This window comes from Ictalurus furcatus, chromosome 18 (assembly GCF_023375685.1).
Source record: "Ictalurus furcatus strain D&B chromosome 18, Billie_1.0, whole genome shotgun sequence".
NCBI lineage: Eukaryota > Metazoa > Chordata > Actinopteri > Siluriformes > Ictaluridae > Ictalurus > Ictalurus furcatus.
Window position 1 is genome coordinate 3,045,485 of NC_071272.1, and position 26,143 is coordinate 3,071,627.

At 41.2% G+C, this 26,143-nt stretch overlaps 2 protein-coding genes across 3 annotated transcripts; one reads left to right on the forward strand and one right to left on the reverse strand.

Moving 5' to 3' along the window:
• Nucleotides 1-132: 132 nt before the first annotated feature.
• Nucleotides 133-17,811, reverse strand: LOC128622590 (endoplasmic reticulum metallopeptidase 1). Of its 2 annotated transcripts, XM_053649218.1 has the most exons (15): nt 17,433-17,810; nt 12,917-13,221; nt 11,979-12,106; nt 11,251-11,356; nt 10,666-10,812; nt 10,202-10,294; nt 9,210-9,422; nt 8,121-8,341; nt 7,786-7,960; nt 5,705-5,895; nt 5,451-5,603; nt 3,612-3,814; nt 2,777-2,892; nt 1,094-1,257; nt 133-880 (listed from the first exon to the last, which is right to left on the reverse strand). In XM_053649218.1, the coding sequence occupies exons 1-15, from the start codon at nt 17,690-17,692 to the stop codon at nt 710-712; spliced, it is 2,646 nt and encodes an 881-aa protein (XP_053505193.1). In that variant the 5' UTR covers nt 17,693-17,810; the 3' UTR covers nt 133-709. The 2 variants fall into 2 exon arrangements, with proteins under 2 accessions (XP_053505193.1, XP_053505194.1); XM_053649219.1 differs by lacking the exons at nt 7,786-7,960; nt 8,121-8,341 and having other exon boundaries at nt 17,433-17,811.
• A 750-nt stretch (nt 17,812-18,561) lies between these two features.
• Nucleotides 18,562-24,810, forward strand: mlana (melan-A). The gene is made up of 5 exons (XM_053649220.1): nt 18,562-20,702; nt 20,864-20,936; nt 21,643-21,739; nt 24,447-24,566; nt 24,725-24,810. The coding sequence occupies exons 2-5, from the start codon at nt 20,869-20,871 to the stop codon at nt 24,791-24,793; spliced, it is 354 nt and encodes a 117-aa protein (XP_053505195.1). The 5' UTR covers nt 18,562-20,702; nt 20,864-20,868; the 3' UTR covers nt 24,794-24,810.
• The last annotated feature ends 1,333 nt before the right edge of the window (nt 24,811-26,143 follow it).

Genomic DNA, 26,143 nt, shown 5'->3' on the forward strand with positions numbered 1-26,143 from the left:
GTATACTTTACAGCCACATGTTTAAGATGTGTATAGTATAGTAAGAAAAAAGTTACTATATGGAAGGTGTCTGTCTCCGTGTTAGTCCCCTCTTGCGTGTCACGTTAAAATTTGTCACAAAAAACTCCCAAGTACCTTTTTCATGGACTTTATTGCTGACCTGTCAGTGAGTCTTCTTTGTAGTAAATAAATACTAAAATGAGACCTACTTGCAATAAGAAAACTCATGCAGTACAAAGACCGAACCGTTCATTAATAATTCATAAGTCGATTTAGACTATAATACAAAGCATCTTCAACGCTGTGACCCAGTGTAAACGTCACCGCATGACCCCAGAACAGTTTAGTGAATAATGCTCTCTAGTGAAATATTGCCAGTCCTTCACAGTGGTTTAAAAAGCTGCTGGTTTGCTTTAGTCGTGTTAGCGTTGATGATCCTTCAGTGTGCAGTGTTAAAACGGGATGGTGGTGGAATACTGGTTGTGTATTTCAATACGGCATGGACGCTACACTTCGTCATAATTACTTTGCATTTTTAAAACCGCTGCACATGGAGAGAGAGAAGAAAAGGAGGGGGGGGGGGGGGGGAACGCAGACTATTAATACACAACCCTGACCATGGTTTAGTTGTAAATAATGTGTGTGGTTCTGATTCACAGAGACTTTTCACTGCAATCACGTTGGGAGTCTGACGCTCAGCTTGCAGCTCTCAGTACAGGTACATGTGGTAAGTGCTGACCCATGAAGTCACAAAAGCCCAGTCCGGAAATTTCCGTAAAAACGACATGAGCTCGGGGGTGTGCTGATCGTCTCCGAACAAATAGTGAGGTGAAATGGCGATGGAGATCATGCTCTCTTCATCCAAATGCTCTGAAGATGGCTGAGAGGAGGAAGAAACACTTTCACTGAGGTGGGATTTATTCCTTTCTTACCTTTAGATGAATTAAAATGTATGTACACAAATATTTTCTTTACATCATTCAACATATAGACATGAGTTGAGAATGATGCAATTTCCCACTTCCAAAGGGAAGTCGAACGCAGCGTTTGCAGCTAGCAGTGGTGTTTATCATTCCTGTTCTTTACAACTTACCTGAACCTCAATCCAGAAGGTCCACGGTGCTGCATCCACACCGTGAGAGTAATATATAAAATATTCTCCGTTCTGATCATACTGCGGCGTCCCGTTCGCAAACGACCAGCCTGTGAGTGAAGACCCCGTGTGGGGCAGGATGTACAGGGACATGTGGCTCGGCCCTGTAGAAAAATAACATCATAAAAAACATGCTTGTCTACAGCCACGCTCCAATAAAACTCATTCATTATTGGGTCTTGGAACATGGCTGATTTTACATAATAATTTTTTTTAAAAAGTTTTGTTTTGCTTTTTCAATAGAGCATCACAACTTTTGGCTGTTGTCAGGAGTTTAATTACGGAGTGCTAAAACGTCCTCAAGAGTCTTTGTCCAGTTGTGAATCTTGAAAAAACATTGACGCTATCAACCAATGTCGTTCAGCAGCTATTACGCATGTCATTAAAGGCCCCAAGTTGCTTGAACTCTGATAATTGCTTTTTGCAGCTTTATTATTATTATTATTATTATTACAACAACAACTCCACCACAAGTCAGGAGCACACAATTAAAAACAGGTTTCTCTCCTTCACATTTCTCAGTTCTACCCTTGGTAGTCCGATTACCGGCAAAAGTGAAAAAGAATAAAATTGCCTGTCTAAGATACTCTTTTTATACCCAATCATGTTGCCAATTAACCTAATTAGTTGCAAAATGTTCCTCCAGCTGTTTCTGTTTAGTAACACTTACTTTTCCAACCTTTTTGTTGCCCCCGTCCCAACTCTTTTGAGACATGTTACGGCCATCGAATTCAAAATTACCTTTTTTTTTTCTTCTTAAAACGGGACATTTCCTCAGCTTAAACATTCGATACGTTTTCTAGGTTCTATTGTGAATAACGTATGGGTTTTATGAGATTTGCAAATCACTGCGTTCTGTTTTTATTTACGTTTAACACAGCGTGCCAAATTTTTGGGAATTGGGGTTGTAAGTTAACATGCAATAAATAAAATATTAAAGTAATAAACATTAAAAATGATCGTCCACGGCCTTTGACGAACAGGAGCCTCGACATCGCACTAGACTCAACTGATCTCTGTTCGCTGAGGGAGTTTTGTTCTATTGGCTAAACGTCACACTTTTCCCATTTTTTTCATCAGCATTCATAAACCGTGTCTGTTGCCATGGTTACAGTGCAAGTAGTTTACCTAAAGGGATTTCTGCAGATAGTCAAGGAACGTTTACAAAAGATAATAAACTATTTATACATCCTTCTGAAATGTATTTGCGTTTTCTTAAAGGCAGAAGAAGAAGCGCGTTTGGCCAAACCCCGTTTTCACCCCGTGGTGATTCCAGACACTGTTTTCCCAGACTGCCTCACCAATATGACCTCTAGCGAGACACTGTAGCAGTTCTACATTTACACTTATAGATGATCGTACATGCGAATGTCTCCGCTATTATGCACCTCATAGATTATAGCCTCATCTTATTCAAACTAGTGTACGCTCACAATGCATTATGGGTAATACATAATGAGAAGGTCCCCAAAACTGTATACAACCTCTTGATAGCCTTTGATCATCTTAATTATTAACAAATCCACTTATATTTTCATCCGTTTGTGTTCAGAACAAGTCTGCTAAAACCCCTACACCTATATTCCTCTGTACACCTCCTCACACACCTGATCTATATCTTACCTTTAGCTTCAAAGCTCAACTTTACTGTCCCCCATTCGGATACGTGTTTGGAGAGCAGTTTAAACTCCAGTGGAGATTTAGGCGACACTGCAGGAGCAGGGAGATACCAGTTCTTCCTAAAACAAAAAAAAAAAAGCCAACAACCTGAGAGACCTTTACATAGCATATACATAACTAAATATTATCGTTCCTCCATACTGGATTTCAGATCCTTTCTTGGTTCTTAACAAATAGAAGCCAAAGAAAAAACTGGTCCCGAATTACAGACTAGATCGGTGGTCACCAAGCCTGTTTCTGGAGATCCATCTTCTGAAGACCTTAGCTCCAACCATAATCGCGCCCACCTGACCATCTAATCATTGCCTTAAGACGTTCTTGATCAATTAAAACACGTGTTAGGTTGTGATGGCGATGAAACCTGCAGGAAAGTAGATCTCGAGGAAGATATCTTTTGAGAGATCACACAAACGCTTTGACCCTTGATTCCTCATGTAATGTCGCAGATGATACCTTTCTTTTTTTCTCCCTTACCTGTCTGGAGCTGGTGTCAATTCTTTCCTAAATAAGGAAAAGATTATCCAAGAACTCGCACTATATACTGTTTCTACGGTTCTATTTAAAGGCCGTGTTCTAACATCTCATTGAGAAAGAGAAAAGCAACACTAATATTCCTTTTTAACAATTTTCCTCTCATTATATGATTAGAAAAGAACCTATACGACGTGTTTAACCACCTTTTGTTTCTCTTATGTTTCGGAACTTGTTATTATCTGGAACTTGGCAGCATGGTGAATTTCGGCTTGCCCCGTTTCTTAAGGTGAATACGATGACTCACTTGATGAGGAATTTGACGGGAAGGAACCAGGGGAAACCGCAGAAGGGTAACTCGTCACTGCAGCGCATGCGGATGGTGTCGTTAATCTCAGGAATGTGAGGGGTGATGTGGCTCATTCCCGTGTAATCGAAGCTGTTGATCCAAAAACCCGAATCCGTTTTCTCCAGAGAGCCGTCCAAAGCATGAAAGGTGCGGGTTGTGTGCTGAAAAACAAGGTTCACGTACAACATGAGGTCATCACCACCACCACCATCATACCATCCTGCATCACAGTGCAACACACAACTTCACATAGTGCAACCATTTAGAACAAAAACACCACAATTTCAATTTAAAAAATAATAAGTAAATAAATAAAACACAGGTTCAGCACATGTAACAGGATAAGGACATATTTACTACACTCTCAGGATAAAATGGTAGGAATCTGGACCTTTTCTTGTCACTGGGGTGGTACCCTTAAGGTCACCTTTTATGTATTTCTCATTAAAGTTACACTACATGCAATTTTCTAAGCAAAGGATACATACAAAAAGATTTTACTCTTGAAATTGTAGGCACTAAGTACAGAACAGGAACATCAGAATTAACTAGGTTAGACAGAACAGTGTTTTACTTGTATGGCATGTCAGATTCGAATACACACGTTTCATCACCGTTCAATGCAGCCTGATTTGCCGACGGCACCGAAGGTGTTTGTCAGTTACGTCACACACGGAAGTGCGGGAGACGTTTTTCCGAACAGGAACCTGCTGGACTTGTAAACGTTTTAGTTTGCAAGGAAATGTGTGGTGGACTGGGAAAACCATCTGCTGCTGCTGTGGCTGAATTCTGGCAAAAAACTCTTCAGCTGTCCAGCTTCAGTTAGCTTCAGATTCATGTTCTTGGCTGACTGGAGTGGAACCTGATGTGGTCTTCTGCTGTTGTAGCCCATCCTCCTCAAGGATCAACATTTGGTGCAATCTGAGATACTTATCCGCTCAACGTAAAGAGTGCTTATGTGAGTTCCTGGGAAATCCCAGCAGATCAGCGGCTTCTGAAATACTCAAACCAGCCCATCTGGCACCAACAACCATTCCATGGTCAAAATCACTGAGGTCATATTTTCCCCATTCTGATGCTCGACGTGAACACTGGCTGAAGCTGTTTACCTGCATTGATTCATCCGCATGATTTTATGCACGGCTGCCACATGATTAGCTGATGGGATAATTGCATGAATGAGCAGGTGTACAAGTGTTATTAGACAAGAGACAATTACACAATGTGAAGAATTTTCCCAGGCAGACAAACAAATGTCACAAATATCTTTACTCGATCGCTCATCCAACAAACCCGACAAGCTTAAAATGGCGGTTTATCATTACAATCATTACTATATTAGAGTGTCTGTGTCTAGAGTCCAAATCCACTACCCAGTACCATTTTTAAAATTTAATCTTTCAAGATTATAAAAGGTCAATTTTTTAACCTTAGTGGTTCGACAAAAGCGCTTTACACTGTGTCTCATTCACCCATTCATACACACCAGTGGTATCAGAGCGCTAACTTTCCATCGGGAGCAACTTTGGGGTTCAGTGTCTCGCCCAAAGACACTTCGGCATGTGGAGTCACGTGGGCCGAGAATCGAACCGCCAACCCTACGATTAGTGGACAACCCGCGCTACCACCTGAGCCACGGCCGCCCACGTAGTACTGTACTAGTGTATGGTGGGGTATACACTAGTACGTTACACCATATGATGAGGCGAAGACTTTTAGAATTGACTGTACATGATTGTCAACATGTGAAGAAAAACCTTTTATATCGTCTCATTTAATATTTTTTAAAGAACTTGCCTGTACAATGACTCGTTTGGGTCGTGGACTCGCTGGATCGCCTGAATACGGAAAGAAAAGTCCGCAGGAAACCAGGACAAACATCACAGCGAAAATCGTCCATAAAGCAGCTAACACATGCTTAGTGCTGCGTGCCAGGTACAGGAAGTGAATCTGCGTGTTTAGGAAGACAGGTTAAAGTGAGAGATTTATGACATAAATATACAGAAACCCTTTGGGGGTTTTTTTTCTGCTAAGTGTGAGGATTCACTCACCAAAAAAGAGGAGAGTAAGGTGGTTGTCATGGCAACGAGTGATGCGAGCACTACGTCGGGGGGGATTTCAGTGCCGCTGCGTCCCATAATGGGTGTGAAAATCTCAAACACGATCCAGATGAGGAACAGCAGGTGAACGTAGGGGAAAGACAAACCCAACAGGTAGAAGACTAAATAGGACTTTGACACACCTGCACATAAACACACCATCAGTGACACAAAATATCTCCATAAACAAGCTGGTGAACAGCAAACTCCACAGATACAAGGCCACATATACAGTTGCGATCAAAATTATTCAACCCCCTGAACGGAATCCCTCACAACAGCACAAATATACAAAATAGGTGTTGTCTTAAGCACACCTGATGCAACTAATCAAGGGCTTCATTATTTGCACCAGGTGTGCTTGAGCTGGAACACATGAATTACCTGAACCGGCTAGGGACTAGCCGGACCGTGCAGAAAAAGGAAGCCATTAACAGCTGCAACCAGATTTCTGAGAAGGCAGGTTGTGAAAAAGACCTGCAGCAAGACTTGGTGGGAACAGGCACTGAGGTTTCAGTGAGCACGGTAAGGAGTGTATTAAACGCAGAGCATTTCCATGCCAGAACTCCAAGACGTTCACCACTACTTACACAAAAGCACGAGAAAAGTCGGCTCAAGATCATACAAATAATCCACAGAAGTTTTGGGAGTCTATTCTGTGGAGCGATGAAACAAAACTGGAACTTTCCGGCACCATGGATCAGCGGTATGTCTGGAGGGAGAAGAACGAAGAAAGAATACTCCGTCAGTAGTTGAGCATGGTGGTGGTTCTGTGATGCTCTGGGGCTGCTTTGCATGCTCTGGCACTGGAAACCTGCAGCGTGTGGAAGGCGAGATGGATTCTTTGAAGCATCAGGAAATCCTAGGAGAAAACGTCATGCTGTCTGTGAAGAAGCTGAAGCTTGGTCGTCATCGGACCTTCCGACACGACAATGATCCTAAACGTACCTCGAATTCCACCAAGGCTTGGTTGCAGAAGTCGTCCTGGAAGATTCCACAGTCACCTGACTTCAACCCCATAGAAAATCTCTGGTGGGATTTGAAGAAGGCGGTTACAGCACGCAAACCCAAGAATATTACTGAACTGGACTCCATTGCTCATGAGGAACGGGCTAAGATTCCTCAGGAACGCTGCCAGAAGTTGGTGTCTGGCTCTGCATCTCGTTTGCGGCAGGTCATAACAGCAAAAGGGTGCTCGACTAAATACTACAAATCCTTGCCATGAAGGGGTTGAATAATCTTGGGACCGAAAAGTTGTATTTTCAGTCGAATTTGGGGAAACCACTTGAAGCATTCGTCGTGTTGAATCATTTCAATTGCTTTTGTTCGATTTGTTCATCGCAAACAGCTGAAAGTCTGTAAATTTTGACAATAAACCAGATTTGCAATGGGGGTTGAATCATTGATTGCAACAGTACACTCTACGGACAAAAGTTTGTGCACACCTCACCATCATATCCATATACACATTTTGAACATCCCATTCCAGATTTAGTCCTCCTTTTTGCTGTTATAATAACCTCCACTCGTCTGGGAAGGTTTTCCACTAGGATTTTAGCGCGTGGCCGTGGGGATTTGCCTACATGCGTTGGGTTGGATCTGCTGCGATGCAACATTTTTACATTCACTGCAATGTGTGTGTCTGTCATTAAGGTTACTGATTCATTTGGTTATAGTACGTCAAGGTGACTGTGTTGAATTATGCATGAACTGAGCCAGGAAATGTGTCTCAAAAACAACCAAATATTTCAACTGGATTCAAAAGTAGCTGTGTTTAGTGCAGCAGTTTTTCTTTTTTTTTTTTTTTTTTTAAAAGACTGTAATCTCTTTTAAGAAGTTGTACGAGTAGCGGCAGTGTAGTGGACTTGTTCGGCTATCGAGGCCGTCATGGTTGCATAAGTGTGCATCGGTGCTGTCCACATTTGTAGGGCTTAATTAGCTGTAAAACAGTTGAGTATTTACATAGAAGCCTTTCCACGTGTTTGCATGTCGTTGTAAATGTGTGCATTAATGTAATATGCGACGCCTCACACCTTTCTGTAAAAAGTGTCTGGAGAGCAGCAGCTTGGTGGTGAGCGAGAAGAACACCATGAGCATGGGAACATATGCCGAGCACAGACCACGCTGAGTGAGGAAAACAAGGGCACAACACCACAACAGCAGACTGACGTCGAAGAACAAGTCGCCCAAATCCAACTTCCGCATATTCTACGTGGGAGAGAAAGAGAAATATTTCAATACAATTTTCAATCACTTTCTAGGGAATAAAGTAAGAGATGAAGGAATACTGGGACAGAGTGAAGTAAAGGAAGGAAGGAGAACTAACAAGGGAAAACGTGCTAGGACATGTTGTGTATGTTTCACTCACTCTGTAATAGAGGTTTTTGGCAAGTGTGTGGATCAGAAGTATCTTTCCAGTTGCGACAGATCCGTACAGGAAGATGGAGGTGTGAAAGTGAGTGAACCAGAACATGGAGCGACCCAGCAGTGTGACCATCAGCGCCACAATCAGAACCGTGAGCAGTACCACGAACCAGCTGAGCACGAACACGCACGAGCCGTACACCAGTTCCAACACGTACCGGCCACCTGCACACCGCGACAACACACCGGTGGTTCGACGGCTTCCGTTAAGTGTCATCATGCTAACCATGGGCCTCATTTATTAATCTTTTATTAAAGATGTGTGTAAATGTTTTCGTAGGCCAGCAAAAAAAAATTTAATTTAATCCAGATTTACAAAGGTTACACTGATTTTCTTCATACGAATATGCCCATGTTGATAAATGACATCTATCCTTAACCATGTTTATACATTACCCGATTTAGCTATTAAACAGCGCCTCCTAAGCACAGCGTGCTCTAAATCATCCAGTAATGCAGCTCAGCCACTGCAACTCATTCTCCATTTATAGTGTGCCATTTCTTTTGTCCTAATTGAATAGCTAGTCTAAATTTGTCTTCATTTATGGATTTGCCTTCTCTGTAGTCATTAATATAAAATGGATGTGAGCTTTCAATAATTTAATTGGTGGGTGCGATTTAAACCTGCCAGCGTAATCAGTGAATAAAATTGCAGCAAGTCACAGCCGGTTATACAATGTGAATCCTATTAAACCGATCGGACAGTTCACATGGGTGAATCTCCAAAAACACTGGAGCTCTTGTAGGATACGGTTTTGCAAACCAACTAGCTTTTCATGAATTCCTGAAAAATCTGTTGGTATACAGCTTGATAAATAAGGCCCGGTGCTATTAATTTATAATCCACTTTGTTAAAGGTGTCCTTGTTTCCAAATCTGTCCAACTTCCAGGGTATTCTTTGTATCAATATTGTATTTTGTTTAACTGAAGAATATCACTAGCGCCGGGCAAACTATAAAGGACTTTCACACACACTAACCCACAAAACTGTTGGGACATTTATGGGATTGTGTGTGTGTGTGTCTGTACTTACCCACATTGCTAGGCCGCAAACATTTCTTGGCAAGGTAGATAAGGGTTGCTATGGCGACCATGTAGTTGATGATGGAACCTACTCGTGCTGGATACGCCACCATCGTTAGACCCAAGACATCAAAAAACACCATGCTACCATGCCGATATTCTGATGGGTCAGCCAGAATTTCCGAGGTGACCAGATGCTTCAGCAGGGCCAGGATGTTATCACCTGGTGACACACACCAAATTCAAAAACACACATTATTTTGGGTCCACGGTGCCGAAAATGATTAGGACGTGTTAATGATATTAATGACGGACTGTTTTCAGTTTCTGTGATCGATCACAATGAATAAAAAACCTATACACAATAAGATGACTACATTGCATTACAAACATTTGAGTGAGTGACAAAGCTCAATATAGATGTTTACCAAAAAAGCTATTTTATTGCTAATTAACGAGCACCAAGATCGCGATCACCTGGCAAAAACTACATTTCAACCATGTTACGTTCTACTGCAATCTTACTTGGAAATGTCTCACCGTGGCCAGACAAACCCCAATCAATACACGTGGAGTAACTAGCCAGAAATATAATTCTATAATATTATATATAATAAATAAAATATAATGTGAAAGTCCGATTGAAAAAAAATAAACACAAGGGCAATTCCAGCACTACGGATGTGACATCTGAACTCACATTGGTGAACAAAATGTCTCCCAGCAGCGACAAAGCCTAATCAATGATGCTGTCATTTAACCTAGATACTAATTGATCAGCTTTACAGATGCGACAACAAATAAACAAACCTTTGCATCATATGTATTACATACAAGTGAAAGACATAAGTGAACATTTTAAAAGTAGTTCAGTTCCGGTGCTCAGAACTATTTTTCCACAGTACGACGGTTGCCATTTGCATGGAAATTACCCACAATCCTTGTGTGTATAATTTCCCGCCACTGCAACAAACGGTAAAGTTTGTGTTCGCGTGTACGTACCTGCTCTCTGTATGGAGTCTGTAAGTATGCGATCTGCGGTGTCGTACTTCGTGTGGTAGATATAACCGTTCTCAATAAAGGCCAGATCAATACCTGCGGGAAAACACAACTGTCAAGTATACAACATAAATGCTAAATTATTTTCGATTACGTTATTAGTATATTCTATTCGTAAGGTATGTGTTCTATAAATGCTGTCATCACAAAATCTTTTGTGAATTGGTTTGCAGTGACGCCACCCTGTATTTTGCATTTTTAGATAGAAGCTCCTACAATTGCATAATCATGAAGCCAAAAACAAGTTCTTACATGTAAATGTCTCTCCATCTACCTGCACACATAACTGTCTAATCATCTGGCTGTCGTACTGCGTGCTTATCTATCGATCTATCTGTTGTTGTTTTTTTCCATATAAAATTGATTACATACTGCATGTATGTGCGTGTTTTCATGTGTAAATATACCAGGAATGTTGCCAAAGTCTCTGAAGATGCGGAAGTCGGTGTCTGATGGAATAATCCCGCTCTGGAAAACTTCCTGCCCCACAACAGAGGCAAAAGGGTGTTTAACAGCATGAACATACGCTTGAACCAGCCACGGGTTCTCAGGACCTGAACACACGCACACACACACACACACACACACACACACACACGCGCAATAACATACGGGTGGGTCTGTAACGTCTACTACCGCAAACTGTTTTTTCTTTCAGCGGAAATAAATATTATTTCTTCTAATGACTGAAAGTAGAGGAGAGTGCAAACTGTGACTATCAGGCATCGGTCATTACGAGAAAGCTACAATGAGCACGTCACAACAATGTGAACACGTGACCTAAAAAATGTGTACACAGGATAGTTAGGCAGATTTCCAGGACATACTTTTCCTGAAAAATGGAGTTTTAAAAATGCATTATTAATTAATGAGAATTAATTGGTATGAAACTGAATACGCAAGCTGTTATTTTAAGAGGGTCAGTTGAGTGGTCAGAAGATCAGGGGTGTGTGCGTGTGCGTGTGTGCGTGCGTGCGTGTGTGCGTACATACCTGTCTGGAAAACCAGCTCCTTTCCCCCGACTCCAGCAGCCTCCAGATTCACAAATGCTCTGATCTGCTTCACCCACTCGTGCTGAGTGACAAAGCCATGACTCGCCTGAGTTACACACACACACACACACACACACACACACACACGGACACGGAGACATACACAACACCAATAAACGTACATATTACAACGAGGATATAAATGTTGCTTTGGTGCACAAGTCTCACTCGCAGATACCCACTTTCTCTTTCACCCATCTGTCTGTCTGGTTTTTTTTTTCCTTCTCCCTCCATCGATTCTCGTTTCCTGTATTTCTCTGCAACTTTCTCTCTGTCTCTTTGATTCTCTCTCACTGATTCTCTCTCTATTTCTTTAACAAATGGTCCAAATCCCATTGGAAAATGTAGCAAAGGTTCTGGAAATGCGTTTCATGATGTCCGTGGATTTTTTTTTTTCTTTTTAAAGATACATGTAAACGTTAGTGTTACGAAGACCGACGCTGCATTGCACAAAGAATTTCCATATCAGTTCACACCTCTACATACTGTAGGTCGGGCTGTTGCTTTTGCGCAGGTGCATCGTGTCTCTGTATTGCTGGTGTTTGTGTAGATAAAGGTCTTTAATCCGGCCCTTTGGTTTGCCTTCTTGGCTTTCAATACAACGCTGTGTTCTCTAAACCTATCTATCTTTTCTTAGTTCTTCGTCCCTCTCTTTCTGTCGCTCTCACCTGAAGGATGTTCTCCTCGGCTCCGTTAAACAGAAAGATAACTCCGTGATTTAGAGGAATGGAAAGATTGGATATTGAGTGCAACACCTCCAGCATCACAGCGCAGCTTACAGCATCATCACTTGCTCCTGTCTCACACACACACACACACACACACACACACAAAGAGAGCCACAAAGGATAATTCACCATTAACAATACACATCAAAGTTGCAAAAAAAAAAAAAAAATCAATTACTACGAGATGATTTTATAAAAGAATTTTTCTTCACTGTACTGGAGGTACATCCTGGTGTATGAATGTATACACTAACAGGGTTTTAGCTAGATAGAATCATGTGTGTGAACTCTTTTACAGGTCATATAGGTATTTTCTTTATTGGACACAGAAGCATGTCCTGTGTAAGGCTCTATATTTTCAGAATTTCTGCTGGAACAGATGGCGAGGCTCGGAATTTGGCGTCAGCAGCATGAATCCACGCACTCGACCTGCCTTGTGTCAACAGTTCAGGCTCGTGGTGGTGGTGTAATGGTGTGGGGAATGTTTTTACTGCAAACGCTGGGCCCTTTAAAACCAATCGAGCACTGTTGGAATGCCACAGCACGTCTGAGTATTGTTGCTGACCACGTGTATTCCTTTTCGGCCACGATTTACCCATCTTATAACGGTTACTCAAAAACTGGTTCCTTGAACACGACAATGAGTTCATTGTACTTTAGTTGCCTCCCCAGTCACCAGACCTGAAAACAACAGAGCACATTTGGGATTTGGTAGAATGGGAGAAGGTGGGGGAGGTTCGGTCCTACTCGGTGTGTTCGTAATAAAGTGTTTGATGAGTGTTCAGTAATATCTGCTGCGGCCTAATAATACTCATTCGAATTGCATATTTACTACCGACACCTCCGATATTGGAACGGAACATGGCCGCAGTGTTTACCTGGACTGCTGGGCACACTGTCGAAATGGCAGTTAGCCAGTACGAAGTGCTGAGCTCCGCTTCGGGGTTCGAGACGTACTACGATGTTAGTGATTTGATCGTAGCAGCTTGTGAATCCGCCGAGGAAGTCGATGCTAAACGAGCCGCTGTATTTGTGCATCTCCACCGTGATGGTGTTAGGCCCCTCGACGCTCTCGCTTCGTACCCGCTCCACCTGCTCCAACAGGAAGTTCACCGTCATGATGTCGTTCTCGGGACTGCCTGCGGGTCGAGGCCCCACACTGGTGATGCGCTCCAGGTACTTCCTGTTACACACAAAACATACATAAGCAAATGTGAATTTGTGTGTGGGGGGGGGTAAATACTGATGCTGGTACAATGCGTTCATGTTCATTACTAACTGGTTTCACCTCCTACGGAAGCGCTTTGCTTCCACAGCTGATAAAGGATTTACGGCCAAGACGTCCTGTTTCTCGAGTTAATCCAGGAATTCCTCAATTCTGAGCTGGAACGCGTTAATGTGTTCATAAACACTGCACTCTCAAAGGCTCATTCAACTTCACACTACAAATGCTCTCTTAATACCCATTAACTAACACAGTCTTCAGGAACTTAGCGTTAGTAGAGGGAAAATTCACACACAGAAGAAAAGACCTCTTGGGCATCAAGGTCATGACTTAAGCAATGCAATATTCAAGAAGGAACAAAGTTCAAACTAGAGATTTAGGCTGATAACGTCAGTGGTAAGTAAGACAGGCAGACAAACAGTATCAAGTTGCAGTGTTCTCGCTCTCGCTCTCCCTCCCCCTCTCTCTCTCTCTCTCTCTCTGTGTGGCAGGGAAAGACCTGACGAAACTTCCGAATACAGAATTCACAAACACCACCACCACAGTACCTGCTGTAGCAGCCCTTTGGTTCTCTCATTATGTACCCTTCATTGTTGTCCTGCTCTAACGCAACCGGTTCAAATCATCGGCTTATTAACACACCCTTCTTCACAAAACTCCACACAGACATTAACACACCCTTTATCACAATAAAACCTCTGGATAGGAGAAGAACTCGTGTCTTTGACCAGTGTTTCCCTCCCAGTCCTGCTCCTTTAGTGCTTTCATTTTCTCTCATCCATTTGATATTTTAACATTCGGCTTGATGACTCAAAAATGTTGGAAAGGCAGAGAAAGGCACTCTATGACTGTTCATTCTTTCATTCGTTTATCTTCAGTAAGAGTCGTGGTGGATCCAGAGCCTATCCCGGGAACACCGGGAACAAGGCAGGAATGCACACCGCATGGATCATCATTCCATCGTAAACACAGATTGGGAAAACCGCCAACAGACATACTGGAAAGTGGAGGGAAAAAAATAATAATAAAGTACATAGCAGAGAACTATAGGACCAGGTTTGAAGGACACATTAACCTACAGTAACACACTTGACCACAGTCACACACACAAAATCATGAGGCCACACGAGGAAGCAAAAAACTTCAATCTGACTCGATGTAAGTTTACACTACGAGCAAACGAGGCTCAATAAGACACTGATAAGAGGGTTCTCTACGATAGATTTCTTTACACCTGATCTGCAATGCGATGCGGTAAACAAATATATAGCTCAATTAAATGTACATTTTGGCATCGCGATAATGCAGCGTGTTTGCGCTCAACACCCTCACCCTGACAGACTAAACTCTCCGAGCAATAAAAATACAGCGAACGCGAAGAATCGGAGAAATTCGTGCGATTCTAAACAGGCATGAATTATAGATAAAAGTTGCCCATGGGTGGTATCTGCAGCTCTCAGTTCCCTCAAACGGTTTCCTCTATTTAGCTACAGAGATCTCAAACCACGCCGAGATGGAGCAAACGAGCATTAGCGGATCGGTTTTACTTGTCGTACGCTCGACTTACTTTTACGGAATTTGTTTTGCTACAGATGTCACACGTTTCTGCACATAACTGCTGAAAACTTGTACTCTAACCGAACTACAAATCCGTTCGCAAAGCTAATCTTACCAAACCTCATGCGGCCTAACAAATAGCAGGAGCACTAGCTAAGAACCCGAGCTGAAAACCGAGTAAAAAATTACTCTCATGCAGGTGGGAGAAAGTGGACGGGTAGGAAGCTTGCAGGACAAAGCTGATTGACATGGGAGTGTATTGGATGTGGTGGTTTCCTTTCACGGTGCTGCATGATGCATTTACTGCGTTTGTTCACTGATAGTCAGGAAGCAAGCACTTTACTGTGGTCAGGGTCACTGTGGTTTACATTCGTAATTTGTTTATAACTAAATGCGTTAGAAAATATGGCGGGCAGATACAAACAGAAATAATAACAGAAGGCGCCTACAGGATCGGTCAGAATTCTGTCGGGAGAGAACGGGAATGAGACTACGATAACAATTCGGCGTCTAGGTTTTTGTACATCTGTTTCTGGATCGTTCCATGGCTGGAAACGCCGTACAAAAAAAAAAAAAAAAAAAAAAAAAAAAATCGGGCGTATGTTGGGCTTTTTTTTTACATTGGCTATGTTTCCATGCAAAAATTTCCATTAATGCAAATGACTTCATTCCGACCGCAACGTGGAGCGCTGTTGAACATCTTCATTTACATGTATCCATCCATCCATCCACCCGTTTTCCATATCACTTATCTTACACAGAGTCACGGAGGAGCCTGAAGCCTGTCTCAGGGAACTCGGGGCACAAGGAAGAGGACACCCTGGATGGTGTGCCAACCCCATCGTAAGGCGCAATCGCACACACTACGGACAATTTGGAAATCAACCTACAGCGCAAGTCTTTGGCTGGGTGAGGAAACCAGAGTACTCGGAGGAAACCCCCGAAGCACGGGGAGAACATGCTCCGTGCACACAAGGCAGAGGCGGGATTCGAACCTCCCAATGCCAGAGGTGCGAGGCAAGCATGGTGTGAGGCAAACGTGCTGACCACTAAGCCATCATTCCCCCCCACCGAATACAGAAAGCCTGTGTAGAAGGGTGTAATGTGCATCATTCATTCATCTTCGGTAACCACTTTATGCTGGTCAGAGCCTATCAAAGGAACGCTTGGCTCAAGGTGGAAGAATTCACCCCGGATGGGACACTAATCCATCTCAAGGCACCATGCACCCACACAGTCGTTCACACCTACAGGAAATGCAGCTCAGCCAGTACCTGCATTTTTTTTTGGACAGTCGGAGGAGCATTGAACCGGCGACCCAGAGTCCCCAGTTCAGTCCTGAGCTCGGGTTACCGTCTGTGTGGAGTTTCGCATGTTCTCCTCGTGTTTAAGTGGGTTTGTCCGGTTTCCTCGGACCTCCCAAAAACATGGTGTAAATTAAATTTTTTTTAAAAAAAGGTGTGGTGTGTGTGTGTGTGTGTGTGTGATGTTTGTGTTAGAGTGGTGCTGTCTCACAATAAGTGATCCTGGGAAAGGTTACGGATCCACCACGAGCCTGACCAGGATAAAACAGTTACTGACGGCTCCTGCACTGTCGTACCTCAACGTTTTCACATGTAGTCATTTGTGTGAAGAGAATATAAGACGTCTGTGTGAACATCCGCAGTGTTGTTGGGTTTTTTTCGCTCAATGGTCACAGACAAATCTGCAGTCAATTAACTGCAATAAACTTGGCTTGACGCCGGACGGTCGATATTCGCAGATATGCTGAAATTAAAGGGACTGTCTCTAAAGTTACATACGACATTGTTAAACACGTTTCTAACTTCAATAGCATTTGAACGGAATGACTTACAGTCATATAACCAACTGTAAAGTGTTCATCTAGGTGTCAGGTATGACGCACACCTTTTTAGATTTTTGATATTTATTAAAATAAGCTATTAAATTACGTGTAAATTAGATATGAATCTCACCGCAGAATGGGCCCATACACAAAATATACCCTAATTTAAAGCTCAATAAATATTGCCATGTATTTTATTACTGCATGGGCTCACACACAAAAATAAATGATGGTATATTTTGTGCATGAGGCCATGCAGTAATAAAATACATGGCAAATTTTATATATTATTTAATAGTTTATTTTATTAAAAATCTAAAAAGGTGTGCGTCATACCTGCCACCCAGATGAACACTTTACAGTTGGTTATATGGCTGTAAGTCATTCCCTTCAAATGCTATTGAAGTTAGAATCGTGTTTAACAATGTGGTACGTCACTTTAGAGACGGTCCCTTAATTTCCTCATATCCGCGAATATCGAACCTCCAACTTCAAACCAATTTTATTCCAGTAGTCAATTAAGCAAGAGGTAAAATACCGTAGGAGCGAACTTAAAACAAGCAACAAAACATAACAACAGTATAAAATGAAATAAGATCATATGCAGCCCACTCAGGTGGGCAGGTGACAGAGAGAGCTCGCGCCCTTTGGCTGATGCAGCGTGAAGTCAGGTAGAGTTTCAGCTTCACGCTTCTGCATCAGTGCACTATTATGAAGGGCACTTCTACAGGGAGTGGGGTGCTTATTGACACGCAGCAGTGCTTACCTTGCCCTGGTGGCGTTGAAGTCGCCGGTGGGTTTTCCTGTAACGAGCTGCTTTACAGACCAATGCATGGAAGCCCAAAGCGCGAATATAAACAGAAGCACGAGCGCGCACGCGACTCCTTCGCTTAGCACGAATGAGCCTCCGTGTTTTTTCTTCCCGTCCTCACAGCCGCTCCCTTCACGCTTCGGAGCGCCGCTGTTTTCACAAGACACGTTATTTAGTGAGGACTTCAGCCTCCGGACGGCGGTGTCACCTTCCATTTTGAAGTTCCTGCTAAACACCTGCGAGTTTGAGCGCCGCTGCTCCCGCGAAGGCTCGGACCCAAAGTGCCGAAGGGCAAACTTCCGGCATCACGTGACGTCACTTCTACTGAATTTTTAAGGCTGGAGAACTCGGCCAACACTTCCGGGTTTGGGTTGTCGATAGAGGGCGTACAGAGAGTCTAAAATATATGCTTTTATTTAATTTTTTTATTTATTTTTATTATTATTTATTTATTATTTTCTTTTTTCTTTTTTTTTTACACATATTATTTGTAAACAAGACTAGACAGGTCTATATTTACCGGGCATTCCGGAAGTCGTTCAAATCACAAAACTAGCCAATTAAAATGCACGCTATAACAAAAATTCTTTGTGGACACCTGATAACTATCTATCACACCCAACTGTGGTTCCTCTCCAAACTGGAGAAAAAAAAGATGGAAAAACAAAACCGTACAAAATATGTAGCAAATACTCATTTCGCTTCACTGGAACTAAAGGGCACAAACCTGTTCCTGCATGACAGTGCCCTTGTACACAAAGCGAAGGCCATGAAGACATGGTTTGCCAAGGCTGGAGTGGAAGAACTTGAATGTCCTGCACAGAGCCCTGACCTCAACCCCACTGAACACTTTTGGGATGAACGGGAACGTCGACTACATCAGTACCTGACCTCACTGATGTTCTTGTAGCTGAATGGGCACAAATCCCTACAGCCAAAATCTACCGGAAAGCCTTCCCAAAAGAGTGGAGGTCATTAAAACATCAAATGAGGGAATTACTTCTATAATGGGATGTTCAACAAGCCTGGTCAGGTGTCCACAAATTTTCGGCCAGATAATGTATATTAATGGAATGGATGCAAACAAGACACTTCGGTTTACACACCTAATGTCCAGTATATATTCAATTGTTTATTGAGTAAATTTGTTAAAGAAACAAAATTTGGCCATCATTTCAACAGTGATCATTTCAATAGGGTTACAGTTTGAAATGTTCACAGTACGATTATCTAAAAATATCACGCTTTCACGGTGTTGCTTCATCATTCAACCGTGAAAACCACACAATCCGGAGGTAAAAATGAAAGGAAAGATTTACTACGAACCAAAACCAAACTGAAAAAAGATCAAATTCCCAAAGAATTGTTCTTTCTTAGAGAGCGACTTTTCCATCAAATTTTATACACTGTCGGTATTTAGCACGTTGCTTAGCCAAAATAAATAGGTGTTTTGTTTTGTTTTTGATCAGCAGTGCCATGTTCTTCTGAGCATCTGATTGTTAGGATCACGTTCAGAGTGCCAACGGATTACACAAACAAAGGGATTAAAGTGCAGTCACGTCCCCTGCGTGGGGAAAACAGGTTGGACACAAAAGAGATGAGAACCTGTGGGGTAAGGTACTTAATTGGGTGACAAAAATAGAAAGTAATAGATGGAAATGAAATTAAAATCTGTATTTAGCAATAGTCATTAATGAGGTAAGTGTTGTACCGGGGGAAAAACATGAATTTTATTTGTGGCATCAGGAACACATGCCATGTGTTGACATATAAAACAATTGAAGGTGCGATGAACGTGAATATGAATGATTCGTGTGGTGGGGGGAAACGTGTGAAACATATCAAGTCTACAAACCACGTGTGTGACATTTACTAGTCTCTGGTGTGGGCGCGACGGCATACGAGCTCGCTCCTGTCAATCAGAGAAACATTAGCCAATCATGGGCCTGTGTGAGCTCATGTGTGTGGAAGAGGGCAGTTAGGACTTTCCTCCAAGTGACTGTGACTACTGAACACAATGACTTGCAGTTCGAAAAAGATGTGTTTGCCTTCACTCTTCCTGGATGGTTCCTGTCGTGTGATAGGGGGGAGTTAGCTAGTGGGTGGGAATCGGGGAGAAAATGGTGGGAACCGTATGATTACTCACGTGACGTTCGTGTGACTTTTCTGAAAGGGTGTGCATGTCTGTGTCATCAAGTTGTAAGAAAGCAATCAGTCTTAAAACCCAAGCTCAGATAAAAGCTTTTCTGGCTCAAGAACTCGCACACGTCCATACCCATCATTTTATCCTCCATTTCAAAATGGCTGTTAGTGATGACAAAGATTAGGCCGGTGAAACAGTACAATAATGTACATGATGTATGACACACATCCAGCCCAAGTCACACTACTTGCTTACCATTGTTTAAAATGACCTTGTCAGGAGGATCACACTTTGTCTTCAGGAGTCTTTAAAATAGCCCTTAAATGTGGTTTTAAGACACTTTTGCGACATGTCACGCGACATCATCAAAACGCACATTCAGCCAAAGCCCTTTTCAGTTCATGTGCGTCGAACATTAGTACAGGTAAAAGGTCTCATTTACCAACAAACACCACTGTGAAACCACCCCTACAAATAACACAAGCTGCATCGCAAATGTTGAAAAAAAGCCGCAGCAAAATCAAGCATTTTCAGCTGCAACAATCACACACAAAAAAAAACCTCCTGTACAGACTGACTAATGTCAGTATAAATGTCAGAGCCACTGACCACAACGTACTCCCATACCAGTATATGGTCACACCTCTAATTTAGACATGTACAGGTCTACACAAAAAAAAAAAGCGGTGTACCATTCTGTAACGATTACAATGTACGTCGAACTATTAACTATTAATGTTATTTTAAATGTTATTCCCTTTGGCCTAATTGCCTTGGTCGGTTAAAATAATAGGACTTTAAAATGGATCTTGTGAGTTTTGTGCCTTAGAGTTGACAGACTAGTTTTCTGAACAAAGAGAGGTATTTGAAGTGTGTTACATGCCAATTACCTCAGTGGCTTAAGAGAGTAGAACCCGTGATGGTCATGAGAGCGGGTTAAGAAAACTAATGTGTGTGTGAAAGAGAGAAATAGAGAGAGAGAGACAGAGAGAGAGAGAGAGGGAGAAAGGGAGGAACTGGACTGCATTCACTGCTTCTTTCTCTGCCTAAGTGTGTGCCTGTAATCAAATTATCCAATTCAGGTAAGATTTCACAGCAATATCATACTCATTTAGATGCTCCAATTTCATTTGCACAGTCAATTCATCTTACATGAAATGATTAGTAATTACTCAAAATACCCATGGTGCTTTGTGATTTTTAATAAAAAAGTTAAATCTCTGTATTTATTTATCGTATATAGGAGCCATGCCTCGTGGGGACTTCTCTGTTCATTTTGCAAGCAGAGGACGGGGGAACTTCATCAGAGCAGAGGAGTAAGGTTATTTTTTTATATGATTGATATTTACATCATTATTTTTAAGATGTTTGGTGCAGGGTTTGGTGTTGTCCTACTCGAACACCCCCTTTTTGTCCTCATTAACAGTGTTAAGGCACCGATGATTTAAATCAGGTGTGTTAATGCAGCAAATTGACTAGAGTGTGAAATTCAGGCACTTGTATTTGTTATAGTTATACTAACTTTGTTATAGATTTTTATTTTATGATTTCGACATTACTGAGTCAGTCCAGAAACATTTTAGGTTTACAGACATTAGTTTCCTAGCACAAAATGAAATGTTACAGGAAAATGTCTGCACGTCAGTAAAGAAAGCAGCGTATTAAGTAGACGACCACTTTTTCAGACAAAAACACAATGAAGGCCGCTGGGGTTTTGCTGCAAAAATAAGATGCAAGTGTGACATTCAAACTCTATAGAACTGTGGCTGATTCTGCAAGATGCTCAATAAAATATACCAGCTAATTTCCCTATAAAACTGCACAAACTGTACCTGAGACTACTATTTTTTTTTAAGCAAAGTGTTGACCAAATATTGACTGTTTCATTTAATACTATCTATCTATCTATATATATTACATTATTATGGGTATGCTGTTTATAAAGGACAGAACTTGGAGACAAACAGTGCACCTAACATAAATGACAGTAATTAAGATGGATGGTGGTTAATTGTGTTTCAGGGCTGCTGGCATTGCTTTCCTGGCTATTGTCCTTACGGCTCTGTTCATTCTGGGCTGCTGGTACTACCGCAAACGCAATGGGTATAGAATGATCCAGGTGAATTGCAGTTTTTTACTATATTACAGTGAAACAAATCTATTTATTACTTATGAAATTTTACAACCCCAATTCTGAAAAAGTTGGGACAGTATGGAAAATGCAAAAAAAAACAAACAAACAAAAAAAACCCAAAAAGAGTCATTTGAAAATTCTATTCACCCTGTACTATATTGAAAACACATTATTTTATGTTTTACTTTGATGTTTGTGTGAATTTAATTTATTTTTGAAAATATACACTCATTTCAAATCTGATGAGTGCAATACACTAGAAAAAAGTTGAGACAGTTGTCGGTTTACCGCTGTGTAACATAACCGTTTCTTTTAATAACACTTATTAAGCGTTTGGGCGGAATTTCCCTCCATTCATGCATCATGCATTTCTACAGCTGTGCAACTGTACGAGTCCTTCATTTCCTTATTTTGCGCTTCATGATGCGCCAGACATTCTCAATGGGAGACAGGTCAGGACTGCAGGCAGGCCATGCTAGCACTCACACTCTCTGCTTACGCAACCATGTGCTTGTAATCCGGGCAGAATGTGGCTTGGCGTTGTTCTGCTCTGGGTGGAAGCATGTGTTGCTCCAAAATGTGTACATATCATGGCAAGTTACCCATGCCATATGCACTGACACGCCCACATACCATGACAGACGCTAGCTTTTGGACCTGACGCTGAAAACAGCTTGAATGGTCGTTTTCCTCTTTGGCCTGGAGAACACGACGGCTGCTTTGTCCAAAAACTATTTAAAATATTGACTCGTCGGACCACAAAACACGATTCCACTGTGCTACCGTTCATCTCAAATGAGACAGAGCCCAGAGAAGTCTGCGGAGCTTCTGGACAGTGTTGATGTACGGCTTCTGCTTTGTATAGTAAAGGCTTAACTTGCATCTGTGGATGCAGCGGCGGATGGTGTCGACCGACAAAAGTTTACCAAAGTATTCCCGAGCCCATGTCAGGATCTCCATTACAGACTCATGACGGTTTTTAAGACAGTGACATGCATTCAGAAGTTGTTTTCAGCCTTGATCTTTACACATTTCCTTGAATCTTTTAATTATATCGTGCACTGTAAAAGGTGAAATGCCCAAAATCCTACCGATTTGTCTTTGGGGAATGATGTTCTCAGAGAGTTGGATTATTCGCTGACGCATCTGTCGGCAGATCGGCGAGCCTCGACCCATCCTTGCTCTTGAAGGACTAGGACTTTTTTGGAGGCTCCTTTATATACTATGATTAGACGATTACCTCACCTGTTTCACATCACCTTCTTACTTGTCACAACGCTAATTTAGTCCTAATTGCCCCTGTCCCAACTTTTTTGGAACGTGTTGCATGCATCAATTTCAAAATAAACGTTTATCTTCAAAAAAAAAAACTATGCAGTTGATTAGATAAAACATCAAATACCTTGTTTTTATACATTTTTCATTTAAATACAAGTCAAAGTACATTTACAAATCACTCCTCTTTGTTTTTATTGGCATGTTCCATACTGTCCCAACTTTTTCGGAATTGGGGAAATGCAGCCTGTTCAGGAACATGTAGGCTTAAACTTAAAAAAAAAACACCTTGGGGCATGCTGTTATAGGAAAATAGTCAACAGTGGGGTGGTGCAATACCACCCCATCCATTAACATCACATCCCAAAATGTTCTTTTTTTATTATTATTTTTACTAATACTACACATTCTAAATTGTTTTCTATTAATAGTTTCTGTTTTAATATTGTAGAACATCCACAAGTCAGTTCCGGGTTATCACTTACGTTTATTACAGCTATAAACTATTTTCTCTCTCGAAGTGAATAAGACAAAAAAAAAAATAAATAAAATCACAACTTGAGAATTTAACAGCGCTGTGGTGTAAAAGAATATAAGAAAAGCCTTTGGTTACGTTTCAGTTTGAAAACTAATTTCGTCATTAAGGGGTGGTAATGTCAAGAAATAATCTATTTGAACCCTTTGCGCAATCTCACTCTGAAAAGCCTAAACCTCTATAACAAGGCTTTCAATTCACACTCACATGAAAGATTCGTTTTTGAGGAGCAAGAGTGAGAGATAGTATTAAATTATTTGACATGGGGGACTGCTAGAACTAAAAAAAACAAAACAAACAAACCTGACTAAATATTGATATTGCTGTCATTGCTGTCTTTAGTAGTTCATCAGCACAGTGTATATAAACTACTACACTGTGTATTATTACCTGGTTTTAATTTAATTTGAATGTAATCTTTATTGGATTAGGCTGTAAAGAGAATGCAAAATCAGTCGTTTCCCTGTCATAGCGCTAAATGTTAACTTTAACATGACTCATTGTTAGAACTAAATGTTGATCAGAAACCTTTATATCTGGCTGGCAGAATTTTACCATAACCTAATACGAGTAGTATTAGTATAAAGAGTAATAAAGAGCATTTTACTTTATCTTTAGTTAGTTACTCATAGAACAACCTTAGTGAGACTTTATGTCACTATGAATTACTACTAGATATCATGTTTCTCAAACTGTGTACAGCAACTCCAGAGCATTTCTGCATATGCACTAGTGTTACTTTTTAAATCGAATGTTTCCCCAAATCTGGAAAAAAAATAATACTAGAAAATGTTAGAGCTCAGCTGACTGGAATTCTGAGGCTTGTGTTGGTCATGCTGAGGCTCATGTGATGTAAAACAGCCCTTTTTTTTGTTCCCACAGAACTCCCGAGGCCCGAGTCTATCCTGGAGGGAACTTGTGAGATCGGGACAGTACGGTGAACTAGGGGCAGCCGGCAATAACAAAATGGCCCTTAATGAATTTAGCAACGCCCAATCTGTGGTAAGAAGCCTGAAGTTTAGCAAACTTCTGCACCGAACTGTAACGTGTAATTTAGCTCTATATAGTGACTGTAGCTTAAAAGGAGCTGCAGTTTCAGTTTTTAGTTCTGAGTTTCAGCACTGCGCTTTCCTGAGAAATCCTGCTTTTTATTTTTGCAGTTCCCCAATGCCCCACCAGCCTATGAGAAGATCACCACTGGACCATCCCCACCACCTTACTCACCCTAAAGAAGAATAATTCAATCAGTCTTATTTGTTTTAACCTTCTGTCGGATTTTGTCGTTTGTAAACGGCACACGGAACGGAAGTAAGGAAAAAAAAAACATCGATAAATGTCCATTAAAGTTCTAACACATCTATTTCAACCAGCGCGTTACGTCATTTGCAAGGTGGTCAGCATTTTTGGCTTTACCGAGCTGTCTAATTACATTTGAACTGGGAACCCATACAAATGTGTTTTCTAAACATAAATACATTACGTATCAATGGCAACGTTCTATAAAGGGTTAAATATGTAAACCTAAATGTCATAACAGCAAAGGCATGCAGGATGTAACCAATGAAATCCCTAAATGTTCACACTAAACAAAATTTGATTGCTTGTGATGTGTTGTTTTCTGGACTGAAGAGCAGGACATTTTCACAAGTCCCCCCCCCCCAAAAAAACAAAAAAACAAAAGGAAAATCTGGGGACATCAAATTACTATGTACCTTTTAGTAAATTACCAACCGGTGGTGTAAAGCTATATGAACATCTTTTAATATTATGCCCATTAATCATACAGCATTTACTGTCATTCCCATGATCATTTGTGACCGAATAAAGTTTTCCCCCTTGCTCTTCATGACACTGTGGTAACACTCCCTAGTCCCTACTGTCATTACCTAATATAAATTTCTCTGAAATGGTTATGATGTATACAAAAACACCTCAACTTTCTTTACATATTCATTCACATCCAAGAGAAGGCTGGTGAATGATACTTGTAAGATCTGCACGTATATTTAAATTCAACCACCCCAGTGTTTAACTCTGGCCTACAGTACATATTTAAGATCCTACCGAGGCAAACCAGCAGGGGTGCTATTTACCATGGGTACTTCACATCAATCACACTGCATGTGCTTTCTATTACTCACAGTGCATTCACCTAATACACACCCTTGTTTTTAGCTCAATTTCATGAATCCTGTTTTTCCACTCACATTTCATATCAAGTAATCTTCCAATCCAATTTGAAACAGCTGGTTTGAACCGCATTAAAGCTTGCTTTAAAAAAAAAAAAAAGAAAGAAAAAAGAAAGAAACATGCTTCTGATCTCACTGCTGAATAAACAATACAACCCTTTGTGATAAGGAACTAAGCACTGGATTTATTTCCAATACCCGTTACAAGTGATCCAAAATATTTGGCAATGTATTAAATAAATCTACCTTTCTACCTTTAATCATGTGGTATAGCACTTTAAACTGCAAGGTTTCTTTCAAGGTCTCTATGTGTGCAAGAGAAAACATCGAGTCAGCTTAAACTAAAATCTATTACGAAAACTTTTACCATGGATACAAAGTGTAAGTGTG